The 25,665-nt window shown below is 36.9% G+C and overlaps 1 protein-coding gene across 1 annotated transcript in view; it reads right to left on the reverse strand.

The window, feature by feature from the left end:
* CCDC171 (coiled-coil domain containing 171) overlaps nucleotides 1-25,665 on the reverse strand; it is a 173,514-nt gene that overhangs the window by 43,497 nt on the left and 104,352 nt on the right. The window contains exons 21-23 of the mRNA XM_063295043.1: nucleotides 23,565-23,710; nucleotides 22,025-22,079; nucleotides 8,983-9,114 (exon numbers count right to left, since the gene is read on the reverse strand). Coding sequence (XP_063151113.1) covers nucleotides 8,983-9,114; nucleotides 22,025-22,079; nucleotides 23,565-23,710 — 333 coding nt within the window. The remainder of the gene's footprint in view (nucleotides 1-8,982; nucleotides 9,115-22,024; nucleotides 22,080-23,564; nucleotides 23,711-25,665) is intronic.

Consider the following 25,665-nt stretch of genomic DNA (forward strand, 5'->3'; position numbering starts at 1 on the left):
CCCTAAGAATGACTCTTCCCCTCCCTATGCCAGGCAAGGTGACAAAACCAGGTCTTCGGCTGTTTTCTGAAGTCCAGGAGGGAGGGGGCTAACCTCACTTCTGGGGGAAGGATGTTCCAAAGGGTGGGAGCTGTTGCAGAGAAGGCCCGCCTCCTGGACCCCGCCAGATGGAATTCTCTTACAGACAGGGTCCGCAACATGCCCTCTCTGCACGATCAGGTGGGATGGGCTGATGTAATGGGGGTGAGACAGTCCCGTAGGTAACCTGGACCCATGCCATGTAGGGCTTTAAAGGTGATAACCAACATGGACCCGGAAGCAAACTGGAACCCAATGCAGCTCGCACAGTAAGGGTGTTATGTGTGCTGATCTTGGAGCACTCATCACTGTTCACGCGGCCGCATTTTGAAGCTTTTGGATACTCTTCAAGGGTAGCCCAATGTAGAGCGCATTGCAGTAGTCTATATGGGAGATGACCAGGGTGTGAGTGACCATTCGAAGGGCCTCTCGCTCCAGGAAGGGGCGTAACTGGCACAAAACACGAAGTTGTGCAAAGACCCTTCTGGCCACGACTGCTACCTGCTCTTTGAGCAGGAGTCGTGAGTCCAAGAGGACCCCCAAGTTACGCACGGAGTCTGTCTAGGGCAGTGCAACCCCATCCAGAACTAAAGATGGCAAATTCCTAGGAGCTGAGGGGCCATTAACCCACAGCCACTCCGTCTTACCAGGGTTCAGCTGAATCCTGTTGTTCCCCATCCAGACCCCAATAGCCCCCAGGCACCTGGAAAGGGCAGCCACAGCATCACTTACTTCCCCCGGGATGGAGATGTATAACTGAGTATCATCAGCATACTGATGATACCTCACCCCACGGGGATGGATGATCTCACCCAGCTGTTTGATGTAGATGTTAAATAGGAGGGGAGAGAGTACTGAACCCTGCGGCACCCCACAGAGGAGGGGCCATGGGCCCGACCTCTCCTCCTGTACTAACACCGATGGGACTGGCCCTGGAGAAAGGAGGTGAACCAGCATAAAACTACGCCGTCCATCCCCAACTCCCTGAGCTGACCCAACAGGATACCATGGTCAATGTTATCGAAGGCCACTGAGAGATCAAGGAGAGCTAGGATGGATGCATTGCCACCATCCCGCTCCCGCCAGAGATCATCCATAAGTGCGACCAATGCTGTTTCCGTTCCATATCCGGGCCTGAACTTCAGAGTCAGATTCAAGAGGGGGGAGCTGGATGAAGAAGCAACAAGGCCGCATACTATTTCCTGTGCCAAGAAAAAGCCCCCTTCTATGATGCCAGATGATGGTGTCACTGCTACCACACAGGAAGCAAGCATTTTACTAAAATCAAGACTCTTTGAAGCAGTCATCACCTTCTTTCCTCATTCAGCTGATCTTAACACGGCCTTCAGTCTGACTATCCCTTTCTGCCTTCAGTCATGGCTTGTTTGGGAGTGGAGTTTTATTAGAAAGGTGGGGGAATAGTATCAATATAGCTATTAATGTGTCTTAAACTGGAAAAGGACAGCTATTTAAAAGATATGAGGGGTTATTTCATGCATATCTGGAAACAGTAAGCAACACTGAAGTGCTTCATCGCAAGTATATACATAACACTTAATTGAAAGAATTATTCCCCCCCCATCCAAAGCAAGCAGGACTTATTTGGGAACGGTTAGGGTTAAGATGAATGGGGTGGGAATGCAGAATCTCTCTCTCTCTCTGTCCTCTAATGACCCACTCACTACATTCCCAGAATGGCTCCACACTAACTTACATATGCTGCTTAAAAGCCCACTGCTTTGCTCCAGCACTCCGCACCCCACATCACCCCACTGGGATTAGCATCAGGAATGGTAATGGGTACTGCTGCTATAATGGTCCAGGAACGAGAGAGAGAGAGAGAGAGAGAGAGAGAGAGAGAACACTCAGTTACCCAGAACTTTAGGAGCACTTGAAGGAAGTGTCACCAGAAGTGGCTACTAGGGTTTTGCTTTGATGCATTGTTATGTGCTTGAAACTAATCTCCCAGCTGTTTTGTTTCAAGCATAGAATACACTAAATGACTGTTCCTAGCTCAAAACAGTTTGAGCTCAAATTGTTGGCTATTAAAAACCTGAATAAATATATGCATAGTAAGGGCACCAATGGAGCATGATTGATCAACATAGATGAAAGAAGTTTACAATCAGCTTACATGCATCAAGGCAGTAATTCTTCCCCCCACCCAAAAACACAATCCAGAAACCAATTTATTAATGCAGCTTATAAGAGATTTCTCATCCCTACATCTTGGGGGAGGTCTCAATTAATAGATTCTCTTAGTTAATATTATGTTCTATGAATATGTACTTTCTAATTGAATCTTCTACTAATCAACCCTGAAGTTCAATGTAGGAGGGGAAAAAAATACTTTCTACCTTCCCACCCCGCTGAATGTTATAAAATTCTTTCCTGTATTGCCACCCCACTTCATCATCTTTTATCTAATTGTTTTTCCAGTGGTTCCTCATGAGAAAGATGTTTTCTTTGAAGAAAAAGATGCCCTTTTCTGAAATTTTTCTATCACTGATATGCTTTCTAAGTGGGATGCCTAAAACTGTTCAAATTATTGGCAGCTCAATATGTGTATATAATTCAGTTTATATATTTTCTATCCTATCATTAATAACCTTTACTGTGGATTATTTTTCCTTTTCACTACCACAGCATAAGATTACATTTTCAATGAATTATCTTCCACAATCCTAAGATTCTTTCTGGTTATTCACCATTCACTTACATCCCATATAGTTTACATTTATTTTGCGAAAGTGAGATGTGCATGCATGTTTGTGTGCATGAAGGCTTTGCCAAGTGTTCATAACATTGCTGACTTATGTTCAGTTGAATCTTATTTGACGTTCTGTTGACAAAGTTCAGTGTGAGGGCAGAGTGGTTTGTGTGGGGGCACAATACCCTAATTCCACAAATGCACTGACAGGCTCTGGTGATGACTATCCCCAGGGTAAATTTCATTAAGTTCAACTGACACCTGGGAAGTGAAAAACTAAATTTAGTAGATTAGGCATTCCCTTATCTCTGCCTTTTCCCATCCTCTACTCCCTGTCCACAGTGCTGCTTTGCTTCCATGGGACATGAGACAGGAGAAGGTCCTTGATCATAATCATCTGGCTGTTCCATCACTCAAGGACAGCAAACAGTAAAAGAAGATGACACAAAGAATAACTGGTGTCATACATGGTATATGGTGAAAATGACCTTTGATTTGTTTTGTTGATTGCATCTGATGATGATCACAGAGGTCTGTATGTCTTTGCACTTTGTTCAGTTTTCATAATATGACATGCTAATAACAAAATAATTGAATCATTCACAATGTCATTTATCAATATTCTATTAATTTGAAGATTCTCTGGAATATTATTCCCAGATTAATTTATATTCTGAGAGGAATTCCAGTTCAAATATCTGGAAAATATTTTCAGAAAATAAACTCTTTCTTTAGAAAATTTCTACAGGATTCTTCAATTCTGAAAATATCTTTACAGAAAATGCAATTTCTAATTAATGAAGGAGGATTCAGTTTTCCGAATCTGGAACTATATCATCAAGCTTACCTATTATCAAGTATTAAATACTGGAAGCCAATAATTGGTGTTAATTTTATTTATTTATTATTCAAATTTAATTACTGCCCATCTCCCCCAAAAGAGGGACTCTGATTTGGGCACCTTTGGCACCTTTGGTTGGATTGACAGTATTGGGATCTAAATACAATAGAACTGTAGTATCTCTGGAAACAATTATCAGTCAGAAAGCTATGAAATGTAATATCTAATAAAAAAAGATTCGATCCTTTTTCCCATACTAAATTTACTTTTTGGGGAAACCCAACATTAAAAATTGGAAAAAAGATGGCGATATAGAAAAATTGGATGGAAACGGGGATATTGACTTTGGACCAATTGATAGATGTTGAAGATGAATTTTTAACATACTGTATGCTGTATTAAGAGATAAATATTATCTATCAGATGTAACCCAATGGCAGTATTTGTAGCTACATTTGTTAACAACATTGTTTGGACCAGCAGCATTTTTAGCTTCTGAGACACCTGAGATACTAGAACAACTTGTTAAATCCTTTAAAACTAAAAAACCTACTATTAGTTTTATAGATATTTGTTATCAATAAATCAATTTGATATGCAGATGCTAAGAGATGAGTGGAATAAAGAATCAGAGGTTCCTATGTTGCCTAGACAAGGGGAGAGTATCCTAACTTCTATAGCAAGAGTATCAATGGACCTTAAACTATGATTTATACAACAAAAAATAAATTTAGAATTTATTGAACTCCATTACGTTTGTATAAAAAAGGATTGTCTAAGATAGTATTTTGTTGGAGATATAATAAGGACAATGCTTCTTTAAAACACATGTTTTTACAATGTCATATACTTACTCAATTTTGGGAGAAAGTAGTGAACCATATAAATGTGACTGTGCAACAAAAGCTAAAATTTTCAGAGAATAATATTCTCTTGAATTACATACCTAGTACAGGGAATTTAACAACCAGACAACGTAAATGGATTCTCTGATATTGCAGCATTGGAAAGATAAATGTATGGCCCCATTTACTCAATGGATTGAAGACCTGATTATACTTGCCACCTATGAGTGGATTGCCTATAGATGTAGACTTTGTATAGGTAAGTATAATGAAATATGGGACTCATTTATACATTAAAAAAAGCACGATAGTTTGTAAGTGTATTAGAAATAAATATATATACATATACTTGCATAATATTTGATTATATAACTATATATAGAATTGTAACTGTTTGCTGTTATAATATCAGTATATTATCATACTTTATCATACTTTATATTTTTTTTGTTGTATTTTTTCACTTATTTTTTAAGCACCTGTAATGTATTTCTTTGACAGTGTACATATCTTTGTGTTTTGTTCCTTTCCATTTTTCTCTTTTTTTGTTATTATTTTAAAAGCAATAAAAATAAATTTTAAAAAGTTAGGATTCTCTGTTACATATACTGTATATGTGACAACATTCCATCATCCCACATGGCAGTTACTTTGTTGTGCAGTGACACCAAATTTTTAATTATTCTTGAGCAGCAGTATTTTCAGCATTGCTGAATGACTGATTATATTATGAACTTTTCACCATAAAAAGCATTTTACAACTGTCACAGCCAGTAGGCTATCTCCTAGAGCAGGAAAGAGTAAGATTCCCAACTGTACCTCTGTCCACACTTATTTGGGAATTTCTATGAAGTAAATATGTACATTAACTTTGTGTAACAAGAAAGCTTAGCCCTGGAACTTCTAAACCCAAACTTGGCTCTGCTTCAGTATGATAATTCAGCCCTATAGACAGTAGTTTGGGATTGAGAGATGTCCTTAGTGTAGTTGTTTTTCAAAAGGTTTGATAAGATAAACAATGGGAACAATTGTAAAATTACATTTAAATCCCAAGGAAAATAAATAAGTATTGCAGTGGGGGGGAAATGGTCTATGAGTCATGGAGTGTGTAATGATTATACAAGTCAGAGGCCTTTTTTGAGTATGCAGGAACCTTTTCTTCAGTGAATCCCAGCTACACTCTACATACCTGTTCACCCTACTCATAACTGGGGAGGCTGACATGGTTCACAGGAATAAATGATAACTCTTCAATTACAGCAGAAAGTAAAACCCATTGCCTAAAAGCAAAAAGCTCTCCCATTTTCTGATGACTTCCAGCTTTTAAAAATGAAGCTGTTCCCAATGTGCACAGCAAGTTTCTGTTTTGTGGTCACATCACAGCAGGGTCAGGGAACTGTAGCCCTTCAAATGTTGTTGGGTGAGAAATCCCATAATCCTGACCACTTGTGTTGGCTGGTGTTGATGGAAGTTGTAATTTAATAGTATCTGGAAGGCCAAAGGGTATCTGGAAGGCCACTCTTGCTCTACAGTATAATGGAGTATTGGGCAAATGAGACAGGAAATGGATAGTATGTAAAAATGAGTTCAGTGAGACTATACTAGTAGTTGGCCATTGGAGATCATTTGTCATGCCACAGTTTATAATCAAAACACCACTACAGTCCAATCTCAGTGCAAGTATGTGTTGGGGGAGAGTGAAATAGGAATATCTTTTTTTCTTTTTGATGTTGTCTTGTTCAGTTATGACTGCTTCTGTATTAGGGGTTCACTCATACTATTAACCCCCAACCACTGAAAGGAAGAAAAATAGTTTAGCAGTGGAAAGAAGACTATGTACCCAAGCATCTACTAGGCCAAGCACATGTCTGTTTCTAGGTAGGCCTCAGAAGCATTCTGAGGAACAATAGTGACGTTGGATGCACACAACTACAGTTGTGTTCAGAAGTGTTTTTCTGAGCACAATGCCTGCCAAACACTTCTATTTTTATTTTCAAGGAAAAGATAAAACAAACTCTTCCCTGTTCTGTATCCCACTTAATACTCAAAAGTGAGAGAACAAAATGACCAAAGTTGTTCTGTCCTTCATCTCACCATTTCACCTTCCCAGTTCCCCAGGTAACATTTGGATAAGAAAGGATTTCTTTTTCTTCTTTTTAATAAATGGCAGTGGTAGTAAATTCTACAGCTAAGCATTAGCCAGACTTGTTCCAGCATATCTACCATTAAAAAAGGTTTATTTTAGTATAAAAATAAAGCTGTTCCTAATACTGTTTCTCAGAGGATCAAAAGCATGACCGTGGTGTCCTAGCATTTGCTGTCTTCCCCTTATCAAGTACAACTTTTTCCATTTAAGGTACCAGTTCAGCTGGCTCCTTCAGCCATGTGAGCCTGTTCCTTGACTAAGCAATAACTACAACTTCCTTTCCACTGTTGGTACGGTAGGGGGAACAGAGAACAACTAACAAAAAGTTGGCAGGAGTGAAGAGGAACTTGGGGAATGGGAAGACTGGCTGGGAAAGCAGAGGAAGAGTTTGCTCCATATCAATGGAAACTGGCGGATAGTTCTTCAAGCCTAGTTGCACCATAATAGGGTGCCTTCATTTTATTTTGATAGGTAATGCCTTTTTTTTCACCCCCAACCCCTTGAGAGTGCTTATCAAAAAAATGAGAATTTCTGTAATTTCTGAACATGGAGACAAATGAAATGCAATACAATAAACAGTAAATATGAATTTCAGAAAGAAATTTGAATAGCTACAATGTGGGCGAAGGTGTTAGCCTAGGACTAAGGAGACTTTGGGACAGTCTCTCATTCTTAACCCAACCTGAAGGTAGTTGTTACGGTAAAAACAGAAGGAGGGAGCGCTATGTATGCCACCTTCAGTTCCTGGAGGAAAGGTGGGATAGAAATCAAGCCAGCCAGCCAGCCAGCCAGCCATGTGATAACTAATGCACTGTACATAAATAACAAGCAACCAAATGTAATCAACATTATAACGATTGCTTTCTCTTGTTTATACAATTTAGATGTCAATCATATACACACATACATTGGAAAAATACCAGAAGTGATAGGGTCAATATATATGCTGTCACCTCAAAAAAGAAACGTTGCACATATTCCTTAGCAATGTGGCCATTATTAAGTATGGAATCAGCTGCTGGAAACTGAAGCAAATATTCAAAGTTTGAACCAATGTGCTAGCAGAAAGGGAACCTAACTGTTTATAAGGTTGTACAGACGTGAAGATACTCAGGCATTCTCCACCTCCAAATAAAGATATTTTTAAAAGATGGTACAAATACAAATGTTTGTTTTAACAATGCTAGAAGCAGACCCAGGACAGGTGTGACTCTTCTGTAATAGTTGGATGGTGTTTACTCCTTTCTCCCTGTGCCTGATACTGTGGATATCCTGTTGCCAGACCTAGTTTGGATCTAAATTTATGATACCCATTTCCAAAACAAATACATGCACTTCAGTATTATCCAGACAAGAGGCCCAGAAATGTCACACATATACACATCCCACATTAGGCCTCTTCCCAAAGGAATACTTTTGCACCATGATTTTTCTGCTGAAACCACAATTTGTGTTAGGAAATGGACATAGGCGTCCAGAACAAGGCAGCATAACTTCACATGCATCAGGACATAATTGTGCAAATGAATTATGTAATTGACATCATTTGTGCAATGATGCCATGACACTTGTGATATCCCTTACCCTCCACCCCACCCCACTGATGCCCACAGAATGGATGTTTGCTTGGGCGCAACATGCAGCGTTTTATTAAACAGCAGTACTATGCCTATGGAAAGATGAATCCTTTCACACGGACATTTAAAACACACATTCTGCTGGATCATTCTGAATAAACAGGAAAAGAAGAAGGAACTTGAATTTTAGGAGCACTGTTTTCTGATTAAGCACCTTAGCATCTACATTCATTGTCCATTTCATATGTCAGAATACTCTCTGTCATCAGCCAGTGCCAGAAAGTGTCATTCACAAAGGGCCTAAAAAGATTAAAACAAACCCTAGAATCTTTGTCAGCAGTTGAACAACTCTAGTTGGCATAACAATCAGTCACTGTGATGCACCTTGCTCTCATTTTGTTTCTCCTATGTGAAACAATGCCGATGACATCCCGCGACGCTGATAAGAGCAATTGTTCCTATTTCTGACCCCTTTGGAATAGTTTTGGAATTTTTCTTCCAAAATAAAAACAAAAAAGGAGTCCAAGGCAGAGTCTCTTCCTTGTAGCCACACTTGAATACATATTATGCATACTTTTCTTTGCTGAATCATTTCTTCAGTTCCTCAATAGTCCATTTAGAACACACAAATATATTTTTTTTCTAGCAAAATGATTTGGTTTAAGCAGTAGTTAGAAATGGCATTTCTCAATCACTGACAGCTACCTTACGGAAACCTTCATTTCTAGCATTGGCTAATGTTTAGGGACATTTGGTGGCAAAGAAAGGTTACGGAAGACTCTGACCTGGAACGCTATAACCTCTGGCCCTCCTTTCAGCCCTTCCATTGCAAAGGTCTCCAGGTGCAGCTTAGGCAGCTGCAGGGCGAAGTCATTCCTGCCTGCCGCAGTCCATGACAGTGAGATCTGATCTCTGACCTAAAAGGGAAAAAACAGTATCAATGGTAATTCCCCTTCAGACACATTAACTGGGATGAAGTGGGTCCCCTTGAGTCCACTGAGTGGACTTGCATTGATCGCTGGACCTGAAATCCATGAATAAATTTAGGACTAATTGATTTTTCGTTGCAAATAAATCTCTAATTCAGAGTGCTGGGAGAGAATGTTAAGAAGAAAAAGCTTCCTCCTCTCTAGACTGAAATGAGATAGGAAAGAAAGTCACTTAAGGCTCCTTGTCCAAGTGGGGCAGCACACAATTCTACACACTATGCAGAAGGTCTATGTTCAAGAAATTCAGATGTAAGATGGACACCATCACCACATTAATTTCAGCAAATGTGCCACTAGTGGACCTCTTGTTTTTTTTCCCTTTAAATAAAGCTCTTACCTTCACATAAATATCTTATTCTCATAAAAGAAAACACTTTTAAGTTAATTAAGCTGTGAAGTAGCAAAATTAGATCAGATAATGGAAATGTTCTTAAAACTTCAGCTGCAAAAGCCGCTAATTAGAAGTGATCGTAAGTGCCTGTGAAAAGACTAAGTTCAAATATCAAGTATTTTAGTGTTAAGGACTAGCTGGACAAATAAAAAAAAATCTGAAAGGAGAAAAAAAAATGCATATTAGGTATGTTTGCAGCCTTGAGCTGTTTATAAAAATAATAAAGGCAGGATAAAAATTAAATAAATAAATAAATTGGTATTTAAAAGTATTTCAGATGGCACAATGTTTAAGGAACAACAAAACACAGAGCACCATAAATGAGAGAGATCCATATACTCCTGTGGACAACTATAATCTTATGCAGTTGGTATTGTACTGCCACCTTCTGTTAAGATGAACAATACCTTCACTCGTTATGCCTTCTATAAAAACACAACAGGCAATACTTATAAATAGTTTTTAATTGTTAGTTTCTATCTATACAAAATCTGACTCTATACATAAATACTAGAGAATAAGCCCATTAGACAGGGTACCTGTCGCAGTAGATCTGTAACCATACCAGGAAAAACACAACTACGCCTTGAGCTTAGGCATGCTCATCTCTGGCAGTTAGAAGACTGGAAGCATTTGCTTCTACTTTTAAGGAACAAGTGTTAGTATTACATGTGAATTCTAAAATATGGGTTAGGTTAAACTGATTTAATATACTTTAGCATTATTACCCACAGCTTATTAGTGTGTTTTGAACTAATCACTGAAATTGGATTTTGATGGATTTGAACAAAACTGCACAAGATTTTTAAGAATGGACACAGAAGCATAGAAATTCCTCATCTCTGTCGTCCTAGAGGAGAAAGAGGCAGAGTACAAAGGACCATAACTTATGACGACTTTGGAACACAAAGAATAAGGCTTCCTTCCAAGCAGGCAGCCTTGTGCTATACATAAATGTGATCTTTTAATTTTATTGGGGAGAGAACGGTTGGTGCACATCTGATTCTGTCTTCTTAGTTCGCAAACTCTAATATCGCATGAATTAAACTGAACTGTATCATCCTGTATCTCAGAGGCAATATACAGTAGAAATGTTTTAGAACAGAAACAGACATATAAATAGTTCCAGGCACATTCTCCTGCCCTGCTAGTAATTGATATAATAGTTTACTACACAAACATTAACACAACCATAAAAACTATCACTGCATTCCAAAAGTTTTTAAGAAGAGTCTTTCGTATTAAAGATTAAGTGCCTATACATTTACCTTGTAAGTTGTGAAAAATGTTTAAAAATGTATTCCTTTTACAATTCTTTACTAATGCCTATATATTCATTCCTGAAGATATGAAGTGCAAGTGTTAAATGAAATGATGGAGATCTATATACTCTGCACTCTAGTCTGTGGGAATAGGGAGTCTTACATTTCCCTAGTTGACATAAAGAATTCCTGTCAATACCTGTAGCTGTCAAACATATGCACTATAATGCAATTTTTATAACAGTATGGGCCCTCCACACACTTCTATCTGTACTATTCTAGGTTTAGGGTAGAGAGTCCAGAGGAACAAAAGCCATCTCTTAAGCTTTCTGTGGTATGTGTAATTTTGTTCAGATAGTCATCTTGTCTAATGTAATACAAATGTCATTTTACTATATCTATAATAATGCATATTTCACTTGATTTGTTATAGACTATATATGTTAAGTTTTCAGTTTCTCATTGTAGCGAATGTGCACCCAGATAAAAGAAAGTGTTAATGTGGATTAAGGTACTAAGAATTTATCAACATCAAACCACCAGTGTTTTGCCTTCTACCCTTCTGAACCATAGTCAATAGATCTAAATATTTTACGGCACCCTGGCCAATTCATTGTTTGATGTTTAAAAACGCACCCAGAATCAAAGAAAATTTATTAAATTTGAGCCCCCAAATGAGATACTATTAGCTTTGAAAGTCAAGTTTAACTGTGATATTGATGATTCTCTTTTTTCTGTGACAAAATTCACCAGGGAAACCCCTGATGTCAAAGTACCAAAGCAGATTGCTAATACTGAAGGAGGAGGGGAGGAACAGCGCAAAGGAAAAGAGGGGGTGAGGCGAGAGAGTCAGAGATAAACAATACAGATGCGGTAGAGATACAACATTGGCAGAGCCAAGTCCTTTCACCTCCATTTATTTCTGCTTCTGTCCTTTGCCATTATGCTATAACATAATTTGGGCAGTAAAAGAAAGAACATATCCTCAAAATGCAGTATATGGCTAGGCCATCATCAGAAAGGAATGTAAACATTCCTTAGACGTAAAGCTCTAGATAACGTAAGTTCCAAGCATTTATCCTAGTATTTTAATTATTTTAGATAGAAAGGGCTGCATTTTGTTGTTGTTGTTGTTAGTCATTTATTTTTCTTTTTTTGTTTAACTACTTAAAAAAGGGGGAGGTTGTCCTGATTATTTTCAAAGTTATTTATTAAGCTCAAACATTATATGGACAAGAGAAAGAGAAATGCTTTATACATAATGCTCCTTTTTCACTTTTTCCCCAGCTCTCATTGAGTGTGCAATTTCAGATTGCAGTTAGGGACTAACATCTTTGAATACTGCTATTATAACATAAAATCAACTGACGTGGACAACTAGCATGTAAAGGAGAAGGATTTTACCCTGCTTTCCTTCCTGACATGCTAAGTACCCATGTGAAATTTGTATGTTTGTTTTTTTAATAGGAAGATACATTTCCATTGTGTGAGCATTCTTTACTGCAGTCTGCAATGTAATAGCACAGCTCAGGGAAAAGTAGATATTTGAGGTTTTACAATTCCACTAATGCCCACTAATTCAGTGTACTTACAAAAGAACATCCTCCTCAGTTGTTTTTATTCACACATTTTCCCACAATGTTGATCTGTAGCAAAAAAGAAAGCACCTAAGTGTATGATTAAAGTCTGGTATGCCACATATAAACTGTAGGTTTTCAAGGACTTCATAGCTGTGGGAAGAAGATAGGACATTGTACAAATGTCCTTTCTGTCTGAGGCGCAGAAGAATCCCTCAAAACTAAAAGCAACTGTTTAACAAAACAGAACTGTAAGAAAGAAAATATGGAATGAATGGGCTATGGTAACTCTACATAATGTATATCCCATTAAAGCACTGAATTTTTTTTGTCTATACAAAGAAATCTATTTTCCTCTAAAGAAGACAAGACATCTCCCTACTTTGATAGGAATATGCTGTTGTGGAAATTGCTCAACTTAATCCAGGCTTTCTTTAGGATTTCCAGAACATGGATGTGATCAATACAGTGCCAAACTGCCATCTCTATCTGTACAAACTGTAAAAGTATTTCTAAAATCTGCAAATATATTCTAATATGTAGAAGACCAAAGCTTATTATGTCCTATCTGAAGGTTCTATTTTCCATCTGAAAAGAACTAAATCTGAGATTCTTTATTTTTCATGCATCCAAACATAGGTACATGTATTTAAAAACTCACCTACTATTTTATATCTGTTGTACAAAGTGTATTATCCTGAGACAGTATATAGACACCCTTGGTTTTGGTGGTGGTGAAAGGTAATTGGGAAAAAAAAGTGACAGCAACTAAACATACACAGTGGTTATTCACAAACCAGTTGTTAGGTGTGACACAGATATTTTTTATTGATAAATCAGGTCACACATGTGGAAAATAATTGTGTGTGTGTGTGTAAATATATTCAAAGGTAACACTGGAGAAAGTCTCAAAAGTGTAAAGACTATGTATGTTTATTTGCTTCTAATTTCTACATTTTGGAAATAGAGGCAGTTTTCTGTGGAAACAGAGATGAGACTCTTGGTGAGAAAAGGAGGGGAATAAAGGTGTCAAAAGTTAGCTTGTAATTAAAATTTTCTATTTGATGGTGCATCTGGGAACATTTTCCAGATGATTTATGTATACAGATACAATAAAGGCAGATTTGTCTGCAGTAGTTATGATAGGCATGGGAATTTTGCATATGCAGCCATTGCTAAAATCCTTTCTTTTCACTGTAATTCAAAAAAAATTATACATATGCTATAAAAATATAAAATATTTTTATATGAAGCAAACAATAAGGAACTGCCATCTCACACTGCTGTTACTGTGGCCAGCTGGGCTGAGACCCCTCCTCCCTCCTCAAAAGGTACTGCCCAATGCAACACAGCAGCAGGACATGGGGGCCATGGTGAGCAGGCCATTTTCCTCATAGCAGGCCACTCTAAGAATGACGAAACCTTAAAAGCAGGTGCTGGAATTATCTTGCTTTCCTTCACCCTCTTCTGTCATTCTTTTAAGGCTATAACCTGAAGGCAAGGAATCTGGGTTTTATCATTCTATTTTATCAATCTTTAGCTCCTTTATGGGAGCTTTCCCAGCTGAATGATGGGGCATCCTGAGTGCCAGAAAGAAAAGAGAAAGACAAGGTTATTCTATAAACTCCCAAGGAAGTTTTTAAACTATGTATAAAAATGGGATTTTCATAAGGAAAACTAAAGACTAAGGACATTCCACTGAAGGCCCTGGGGATCACAGGCTAACTTGGAAGACATGATACACTTCTATGGATTAGAAATCACTGACACTCCGTGATGCTACAAAACAAAGCAATAAATATGCAGTGGCTGCAGTTTTAAAAATGGGCTGTTTCAATACTCTCTCATTTTTTAACTGAATTTGAATAACACATACAATGTAAATTCCCATAAATTGAAAAGAAATGTTATTAAAGCCTTTAGAGCAAGCAAAATCAGGAAAGGATATAAACATTATACATTTGACCAAAGGGCCTAGATCCAATTAGGCTGATGTCTCAGTTGTACATTGGAATTGATTAACTAGGCAAATGAACATCTAGAATTAGTAACATGTTTATAAGTTTACGTCTAATTATTTAGTGTTTAACTCATCCATTGGGGGAATTTGTTTCTCTGTTTACAGACTACAAGACACATTGTAGGAGCTAACAGCTCTTAATTCCAGCTTTTTGAAAATGGTCCAAGGACTCTAACTTGTTCTGTTTGCTTAACACCAACTAATTTCTTTGCTTATAACTGATAAAGTTGATTCCAATGCTTAGTTAAAATCTGTTGATTATAGCTATATCCACTGTAATGTAGAAAATTGTTGACATTTCCTGGGCACGCATGTTGACCTTTAGGTACTATAATGTATTAATATATTTGTTCATATTTTATGTGCTTTGGAAATAATAAGTGTATCTGTGTTTTCCACCCTTATAAATTATAAGTGTCTCTGTTTTCCACCCTTGTATATTTCATTTAGAAGAAAGAACTGTTCCTTGTAAATGGAAGGAAGGAGGTAGAACTTTTTTTAAAAATATGACACAATGTTCTGCAATGCTATCTTTGCTTGCCCGAGTGAAGTTGGAGTTTTCTAAACCAAAACTCTGAGATCAGGCATTTATTGTACCACATTCCCAAGCAGTTAACAAATTTCAAATGCAGATTTGGTATTTAGTACAAGAGGTGCTGAAAATTAACCAATATGAATAAAGCATTGCTATAATGGAAGCTCATAAAAATCAGATTCATGTATTCGTTCAACTAAAAAGTTCACTGGGTGACTTGGTCTAATTACCATCTTTCAGTTCAACTTACCCTCACAGAGTTGCTGGAAAGAAAGAAGAGAGTGAGGGAAGATTTTCATATATAATGGCCAGATCTGTTTGGCAGGATAAAAATGTAATCATCAGTAATCTCTAAAATCAGCTTTAGAGAACTCATCAGAAAGATCAACATGGCCTATTTCACATATAAGAGCTAAAGTGAGAAAAAACTCAAAATATTGGACTTAGGGAAAATCTGCTGATGGGGAGGAATGGCTAGCTATTACAATGATTAAATGCCAAAATATGTTAAATATTGTGACCCAAATTAAGAAAATTTATGGAAGGCTAAGGCCCCTTCCAGAAGCAGTACAGACTCTTTAACTACTGTAACAATCATGACAATATTCCAATATGTTACTGACCCAGCATATATTGAAGACATACTCTTGATTTCTTTTGCTCAACTAAGTAGAAGAATGGTGGATCAAGAGAGGGAGAGCTTTCATTAACTTCCTGTTCAGTCAATTGTTCAAGTCAACATATAAAGGTTTTTCCAGTGGTTTCAGATGCCAAAGTCCAATGTTACCAAAAAGCTCTTCAGAAATAGCAATTATTTCAAAATATACAAATTAGACTATTATTCTTCTGTTTGCCAACAAAATTGGCTTTCAGTTAATTTCTGAGCTCAGTTTGAAGTATTATTTTTACTTCAGAAGCTTTTGTTTAATATTACTGCTGTTTTATAGCACCTTTTAAAATGCTTTTGTTTTCATTTGTTTTATTGTAGTCTCTCTGAAAGAGGAGATGAAAATAAATGCCATTACTTTATAAACAGATTTTAGTATTTTAGAAAAGGTGAATTTTGCATATTGAAGACAAGTTTAAAGTCTAAACTATCCATAATAACTTAAAGTTGGAAATCCAAATTAATTTTTAGATGTTTATTTCTGTAAACTCATCACAATAGTGTTCCTCATAGACAAGGATGGAAAAAAGTAGATTTTTAAATACACACACACGCACACACATGCACACACTAAAGAGAGTCCATGTCTCCCTGAATTAAACAGGAGAGCTTTAAGCACATGCTTAACTCTTCCACTTCAAGTGGTCACTCATGAAAGTGCTTAAATTTGGCTGGATTTTGCCATGTATTTTATGTTTTTAATCTATTGCTATATTTCATTCCACTTACTGCAAAACAATTTTGCCACACTTCTATTTTGTAAGTATTTCCAATTCATGTGAGTTAACGTAGTAACCGTATCTAGAGATAACATTGTGCAAAGTCTAAAACAATTACCTTGATTCACATTTGGCATCTGATGACCACTGCTGAAATTAGGAAGGAATTGTTCTTTAGAACAAATCAGCTACAAGTCTGCTGGATTATTATTATCCTCTCTTTTAATTAAATGTGCTTAGGCAAAAACACTGCCTGAAATTTCCTGGGTATTTTGCTGAACTCATCTTTGCATCGAAGAGGCACTTTTGTCATCCTTTTTTTAAGTTTGCCTCCAGATAATGACAAATTCATCTGTAACAGATTTGATGTATGGTAGAGAATTTATTTGGTACCTGGAGGATGTTACCCCAGGGAGATGGCGTGAACTGAGTGACCTCAAATTTCTTCCAAACTTCCAATTCCTCAGTATACAGGCATTTACACACCAGTCCAATCCAGTCCAGCTTTCATTAATTCAGAAATATCCCAATGTGTTCAGTAAGACTTATTCCCTGGTAAGGAAGTATAGGATTGCAGTGAGAAAGCAATATCACTGCATGATTCAGTCAATAGGCTGCTTAAAAAAAAAAGATTTTACAAGAATAATAATGCAATCCTGTGCAAATCTTTGTGGACATAGGTCTAACTGCAACTGATTAGATTTACTTCTGAGTAGACATACAGTATGTATGCCTGCAGTGTCAACTTTTTTCAGCCAAAATAAAAAGGAGGTAGTTTTCTATTATTCATCAACAGAAAATTCAGTATAATATAATGTTGTGAACATTTTCCTAGCATGTAAAACAGAACACACGAAAGCCTGAGATCAGTTGGATGAAAGAATAATTTGATCCAGGCCCTTTTAAGCAACAGTACATACTATGCCAAAGCTATTCTGTATCTGTGGGATGTGCACAATAATTTGTCCCTGATGAACAGATTTCATTGACCTTGAGCTGGAAGTGAACCCATGTCTGGAGAAAATAACGCATTAACTAATTTCACAGTACTCCACACAAGGATGTTTCCTCACTTAAGGCAAAGTATACAATATACATGCATTAAAAACAAAACAAAACAAAAAACCCTTCAGGTTTCCAAAACAAAAAAAAGACAGACGGGCTCTGCCATTAGTTTCTTAGATATGTGTCAGCTAAAACAGTTAAACACATGGATATGACATTCTGCAATATCTTTATCTTTAGTTTGTCAAGGTTTTTAAATCCCTCTTGAGCTAGAGTGCCATTTTTAGCTTGGCTAGGTCAGAATGACACTGAACAATATGAGTGATGACACACTAGACAGCTATCTGGACAGAGATGTCATCAGCAAGCCAGCTGTGCTAACACCTGTATGTCCTGCACAATTGATCCTTAGGAACACAGATCAAGAAAATCAGGTTATTAGGGGATCCAAACAAAGAAGACGCTTAAAGTATTTGCAAAATAGCAGTCTAAACATCAGAAAGGATTATTCAAAGGAAAGGGGGAGAAAGAATCTCTCAATGTAATCAGCATTAATCTATTAAGATAAAAAAAAGTGATACAAATATTTTTTTTCCATGGGATGAACTTAAAAATTAATAACAACAACAAAACATGCTTTCAAACTGTTGGAAAAATGTTTGCTGTTTTCCTGTTGGTTTCTGTGCCTACTGGTCCATTACACTTGTGACAGGTGCCAGGTTGATAGACAAAAGCCAAGAATGGGTTCAATCACCTAAGAGCAGCCTCCAAATCCTGTTACTCTCCTGCTAGTGCTGTTTGAGCACTGCATTCTGTATTTCCAGCCCAAGTAAAAACAAGGTCATAACTCTAAAAAAAATAAGGTATAATAAGAGGAATACTTAAGTACAAGGTCACTAAGCTAGTATGCTGTACCAACAAACAGTGAATAACAATAAGTACATCTGTGCCTAATCCAAAAGAAATAAAGTTCCCTGGCCCTTTTATTTAAACATTTTAATTTACTAGAAAATTTGATTGATCTGGATGTTCTGATTTATCTGTATTCGCTGTGGATAATTCAAGTCCTCAACACTGCTTCAAGGTTCAATACACTGCTGAAGACACTAGTGGCACAAAATGAATACTAAAATAACACAGTAGTGCCTCCATTCTGAGCTCCAGAAGTACCCCCAAACAGCATTTCTGTTGATACAGCTACATTTGGTGCTGTCCTTATGGCATTAAGATAAACTAGGCTGCATTATACAGTGTGGAAATCAGAATTCTCTGAATATTCTCTGCTGGAGAACAGGAAGCCTTGGGTTTTTAAATGGGTTATTATACCTATGATTCTTCAGATAGAAACAAATCCCCATCTTAAGTAGATACAAGGCTTAACCGGGAAAGACAAATACATGTGTCATATTCTTCTCCATGCTTAGATATGTGAATGGGCAGTGCCTCCTGGCTTCAGACTATGTAGCAAATAACTTTTTCAAATATAGGCAAATAAAAACTCTCTTCAGGAAAGTAGATCAAATGTAATGTGGGGGGCATTGTTCTTGAATTTATTTCCATCCTAATACATGCATGAGGAAGCTGGTTCCCAACACATATAATATCCATCACATACCTCTGCTTTACTTTTCATACCTTCCTTCTCTTAGTGATACACTACGAAGTTTTATATTAGGAAAAATGACATGGCCCTTGGGCAAAACAGGTGTTTTCAGCAGTTATTCCAAATTATGTCAACAGTGAGAACTGAAACAGAACCTCAGTTTGCTGTATAGACCATTAAACCATTAAGATATTGTTAAGAAATCACATATGTACTGATCAACTTTAGAAGACTAACCTTGTTCTCCCATTCAACTAGTTACTTGTTGAACATTAATCAAACATTGTAAGGTTATGTACACTTACTTTTGAGTAGGTCTATTGGTTTCAATTAAACATCCTTCCAAGTAGACACACTTGTAACAACATGAAGAACAAGTGTCTGAAATCCATACGTTCTGAAGGGCAAACCTCAAAACCAGAAATTTGGAACACCTTTCTTTAGGGGGGAATTTAAACATGCTTGTTGTCAGTACATTTGAAAAGGAAGTTGCTTGGATAGAATGAAAAAGGGGAAGAGACTTGAAAAACAAAGAGTCTTCTTGGAAAAAGAAGAGTCTGTTGAGTCCTGTATGTAAGGTTGATTTGGGCTTTGTTTTTAGACAATTTGTTAGAAGTTTCAATGGTATTCTACTGTTTATGTGTGTTTATTATTATTGATATTTAAATTACTATGTTTATTTTATATTATGTTTTGTTACATTTTTATGTATTATTAACGCCCCCCCCGAGTCACCATCTTGAGATGGGTGGCCATATAAATCATTTCAATAAACAGACAAACGAACAGAACAATTATTTTTCATCTGTATCTCTGTATTTGTATCTGTATCTATCTGTACCTCTACCTCTACCTATCGATGATGGATGAAAAACAGCAGACAAGACAAGACGTGAGATGACTGATGGTGTAGAGATGGCAATTATCCCCAAGCCAAATTATGCCAAGTGGGTGGAAACACTTTGGACTCAGTGGGTAGGATCTAGTATATTAGTAGGCAAGGGACTTCCAAAGTTGGAAAGTGCTGGCAATGGCAGATAATGAACTCTCTTACCCATTACAGCATGTTTTTATGTAATGGGTATATTGTGTAGCCAAGCTCAAAAAGCAGCAAAAAATATAGAACATACAAAAGTTCTTAGATGGAAGACTCTACAAGTCAGTTACTGACTGGTGGGAGTCTTCTCTCAAGGACCAACATTATTAATTCTAGTTATATCTGTTTGCGGTACCATATTTCTGGTCAAGAGGAATATATATATATATATATATATATATATATGTATATATATATATATATATATATATATGTATATATATGATGTGTCAGCAATATACTAGCCATTGGCAAGGAACTGCGTCAAGAGGAATGAATGAATGAATGAATGAATGTACATATACATATACATATACATATACATATACATATACATATACATATATATATATATATATATATATATGATGTGTCAGCAACATACTAGCCATTGGCAAGGAACTGCATAAAGGATTCCAACAGCGTACCCCAATGTAGTAACCTCCAGATGTACTGGAATTTCAACTCCCAGAATTCCCAGCCAGCATGATTTTTTGGCTGCAGTAGCAGGAATTCAGAGAATGGTAGACTGAAGGCTAGATTAGAACCAGGGAAGAAGGGAAAAAGCACTAAATCCGAAACGAATGAGAAACTCCTCCTTCAGTTGAATAGTTTGGCAAAACAGATTTTCATTTCATTCTAAAATATAAAATATAAGCTACTTTGGTAAATAAGCATTGTAAGATTCTGCTAAGCTTGCTAAGACATTTTAAATACTTATTTGAGCTTCCCAAATTATAGTACAACTCATCTGATAGGGCAAATGATTAAAGATTTGGTTTGAGATTATTTCTGAAGTATGCCTTCTTATTGTTCTCTTTTGGCTTTCCATAACATAGAATTTATGACAAGTAAATATTACAATATACAGTGGAGCACGTGCTAGTGCATTCATGCACAGGGACATGGTAGGTTGGCTCCTCTGGCTTCTTCAAGGTGGAATCCCTAAGCCCTTCCACCACAATCTTTGGGATAGCTGGCGGGGGAGGTATTCCATCATATCCCTCAGTATGTGCTTGTGAGCATGTGCATAAATACATGTTCCTTTATTGGAAAGAACCACAAATTATTTTCTGAACACTAAGACTGAAAATAATTTCACCACTATCACCAATGATGTGAGGAAACTGACAGCAACATCAGAGGTCAGAAACCAGAGGTACCACATATTTGATAATTTCATTTAAAGGATGGAGCAGTTTAAAGTACTTTCATTTGAAGAATATCTGTTGTACTGTATATCCATTGTGAGGAGGGGGGGAAGCAGCACAGTCAAAAGCTCAGTGTCAACTATTACTGCAGATTAGATTAGTTCATTCCTTTGCTTTTGCTTCTACCTTCACTAGGTCAGTGTTTCTCCATATGCAAACGCAAGCCTATATGTACAACATTTGTATTATATTATTCCCTTCCTTTGATATGGTCAACTGACTAATCAATAAAGTTATATTACTATTACTATTACTATTCCCTTCCATTCTGTTCCATTCCATTCATTTATTCATTTTTGTTTTTAATATGGCTGGGAAATGACTTATCAAAGCACACAGAATCTATGATTGGAAGGTTTTTTAAAATGAAACATTATCTATAACGTCATACACACACACACACACACACTTTCTTGCAAGCAATCTGGAAAATCAGGCCAGAGTAGTAACTGACTAAAATATTAATGCATACTATTATTTTGGGGTCTTTCTACAGTATAACAGTGAGAGAGCATTGCCACAAAAATTCAGAAAGAGTTTATTTTCTAGATTTTTAATTGTGGAAACAGACCTATATTTGCTAGGATATAATATTGAGATCTTTTGTGTATATATTTTGACTGGTTATTATCTTATAGATTATTATATTTCTCAAGTTCCACCAGCATTTCCAGCAGAAAAAGCAATACCAAAGTACAATTCCTTGAATTACAGCTTTAGATGGTAAAGCATTATCAAAAAATATTACTTACATTTTGAAAGGTAGATTCCACTGATTTCATATGACTAGCAATTAATTCTTTGTCTCTGTTGAATGAATTAAAAAAAATCAAATTCTTTTACTTTGTTATTTTTAAAGGTTTATTTTATTTTGTTGCCCCAAGATTTGTTGTCCTTGGGTAATTCCAATGTCATATACAAAAATTTTTAGCCAAGTTAACAATAAAGTGACTAGCATAAGCAATACTTTCCATTCTTTTTCTGCTGCTTTTGAGTCAGCTCTATAATGTTCCTTGTATACAGTTGACCAATGAAACTTCTCCATGTGAGGGACGATAACAGGTCTCATCTACCAAAGGTATCAGAGATGGTACTAGAAGGGATTAGTGTCTTTCTATGTTTTGTTACTGAACTTTTGCATATGTTTCCACAAGTTCAGAATATGGTTGAGAAAATTCTAGAATTATCCACAAGTACAAATCAGTAAGAAATTTTGAGAATAAAAAATGCCGTTGTTTCATCATCACAATCCACAAATTAAATACATTTTTAAAAAAACTGGCAGATATAGCAATGGCTGTGTAACCTCAATTTTCTTGGCACCACTGAAAGAACTGGAGCAGCCTGGGGACAGCAAGGTGGTCAAAGAAGAAAACAATCCATTTTGTCCAGATGAAGAAACCTTTCTAACTTTGAATGTTTTTCACTCATAGGATATTTGGCAGCACACAGAGATCTATGTTTGAAAGCCTCTGGAAACTGTGTAGCATCTTCTGGGTGCTAGCATGTTGGTACATCTATATAACACCTACCTTTCTACATGGTGATTCATGGTGATTACCTCATGCAGTTTTCAGCTACACTAATCTCTAGGAATATGTCTTTTTATCCATTTAAATCTGAAGAAAAGCTTGCTTTGAGGACAGTATCTAAAAGGCTATTTTGTTGGTGTGAATGCAGCTGAAAAGTTGCTTGTTTTGTCACATGTAAAAGTTTTGTAGGTGTGTATTCTGGGCATATGCTGTCTTGGCTACCTTAGAAGAATTTTATGTGGTGGGCTGACTACTTGATTTTCTATGCATTTATTACTTGCCAAGTCCTGAGCTTTTAGTCAAGAGATACATGAATGACTATACTTGTGTGCTGTTACAGCCTCATGGCCAATGTGCCATGTGTATTTTGCTTCTTTATTCCTGTACATCTGATATATGTGCTCTACTGCTCAACTATCATATACCACCATATACTAGTATCTCTTCCCATCAAAGCCACTTTGCTCTTTGGTCATATAGTTGGCTCAACTCAGGTGGATATTAGGGGTAAAACTCGAGATATGTACGCTGCGTCTGTTAATCATGCCTGTCCATGGACATTGAAATGATTGAAATGGACCATTAGTATGTTCAACTAAGTTCTTTTTCTTCAAGAGGATCTTTTACTACCATTTCAAAGAGAGGCAGCTGTACTTTTGTTTTCCAGTGCTGCATTATCCAGGACTAAAACCCTTTGCATGAAAGTAAGAATTGATCTTTTGTCTGTTTCAAGTGATCTCCCCAAGGCCCCCGTGCTCACTTTGCTGCCATGCGGAGGGCACTCTCTGCATCGTGGATGCTCTCTTCCAGTCGACGCTTGTCCTGCTCCAGCTGGGTAAGATGTCTATTGAGCTGACGCAGAGATTGATCTTTTCTTCTCAGCTCCATCTTTGCCTCGGAGAGACTCTGAGAGCAGACAGAAAACAGAGTTACTTGTCAGCTCTGATAATTAACTTCAATTTATGCCATAGGCTATTAAACAAAGAGGAATACAGACTGACTGTGAAATAGATTGGGGCTATTTTCGAAGAAAAATAGTACTTATTTCCTCTTAAACATACAGTACATTGCAGATTTAACTGCTTTATAACAAATAAAAACCATCTTGATCTGTACACAATCATATATGATAAATATACATTATCTTAGGATTCATTAAAGTGGGCTGGGTAAGCATATAGGAAGAGCTATGCTGGGTTACACCAAAGGCCTGTCTAGCCCAACATTTTGGTGCAAGAGCAACAGCCAGATTGCTGTGGGAAGCTTACAAGTTGATCATGAGGAGAACAGCACTCCCTCACAGAAAGGAACCCAGAGCACCTGGATCCGTAGGTAGAAAGAAAACTGCTGTTTGAAAAGGGAGTAGAAGATGCCATAGCAAAAAGCACCTATCCTACAGCTCTTTTAACTGTTCAGTAAAGTTCGAATTGTAAACATTATGTCATACAGCGTCTTGTGGTTTCCAAAATGAATTACATAATTTCTATTCCTTCAAGGTTGCTCCAAGATAGTCACTAATGGTCAAGCTTCAAGTAGAAAAGTAGTTCAGATGGATAAAAATGCAAACAATTCCCCAAATGAGGAACAGCTAAAACTACTTGCCTGCAAAATACAAACAATCTTTTATATGATTTGCTTTACGGTCACATTTCCAAAGGCTTCTGAGCTGCTATGGTGCAATTTCAATTCAATCCAGCTCTTTTTTTTATTTGGCTTTCTCAACTACTGGAAGATCTGACAATTGTTACAGACATTCTTCTAATGTCAGCACTATATCTGCTTCTCGGCAAGATACTTTTTCTGCATTGCATTTATACTTACCTGCGCGTAAAGCTAATTTCTAAAGATACTTTTTCACAAATGAATTTTGTTTTTTTGTTTTTTACTACAATGTTTATTACTAAAGTATTTCTATTGCAGAAGTAGTTTCCTGTATGCTTTGTTGACAAATTAAAAAGCTACTGTATAACCTTCATAATGGAGCCAGGAATTGTATATATATTTATGATGCTTTGTAACTCCTCCTAACAACTTCCATCTGAGAATCTGAAATGTCAAAAAGCAAAAAGAAATTTGGGATAATGATTTTCAGAAAGGCTGAGCAAGCATTCATTTCCAAAATTCAACAGGTCAGTGGAAGCCCAAAAGCCCTATTCAGATTATGGAGATTGTAAGGACCATTCCCATTTTCCATTTGAAAGACGTGAGTACATATCTGAGGGGATACTGCATCTGCAGGCAATCTTTCTGTAGACTAGAAGCAACAAAGATTTGCAGTTGGGGTTGAGGTTGGGTACCTCTGGTATGCAGATGATAACCAGCTCTCCTTCTTCCTGTTCTATGAGTCAAGTGACACATTATGCAAGTATTGGATCAGTCTTTGGATGGGCTGAAGAAAGGGCCAATATACCAAGAATGAGTCCTGATAAGGCAGAGGTGTTCTAGATTGGTGCCTTATATAGAGGGAAGGACAGCAGTTCATGTGATACTTTCTTGATTGTCCCAACTCAACAGAGGTTTAGCAATCTTGGGATGGAATTTTATTAAACCTCCTTCCAGAAGCACGAATTGCAGAACACTGCCAATCTAGCCAGGGAGAATGCTCTCCTATGTGAGATAGAGGGGATGTTATTAAGGTGGTTAGAGAATATAAAAAGTTTACTATAGAAGCCACAATTAGAGTAGTGAGAAGCTTTACTTTTATCTCTATGTACTGTAGGTCCACGTCAAGGACTCACTATGTCTCTAAAGTGGATGTCTTCAATCACAACAACAAGAACTGGAGTAACAGACCACACTAATTTATTTATTTTATTTTCTATCCTGCCTTTATTATTTTTATAAATAACTCAAGGCAGCAA

Source organism: Candoia aspera, chromosome 2, assembly GCF_035149785.1.
Source record: "Candoia aspera isolate rCanAsp1 chromosome 2, rCanAsp1.hap2, whole genome shotgun sequence".
Lineage (NCBI taxonomy): Eukaryota > Metazoa > Chordata > Lepidosauria > Squamata > Boidae > Candoia > Candoia aspera.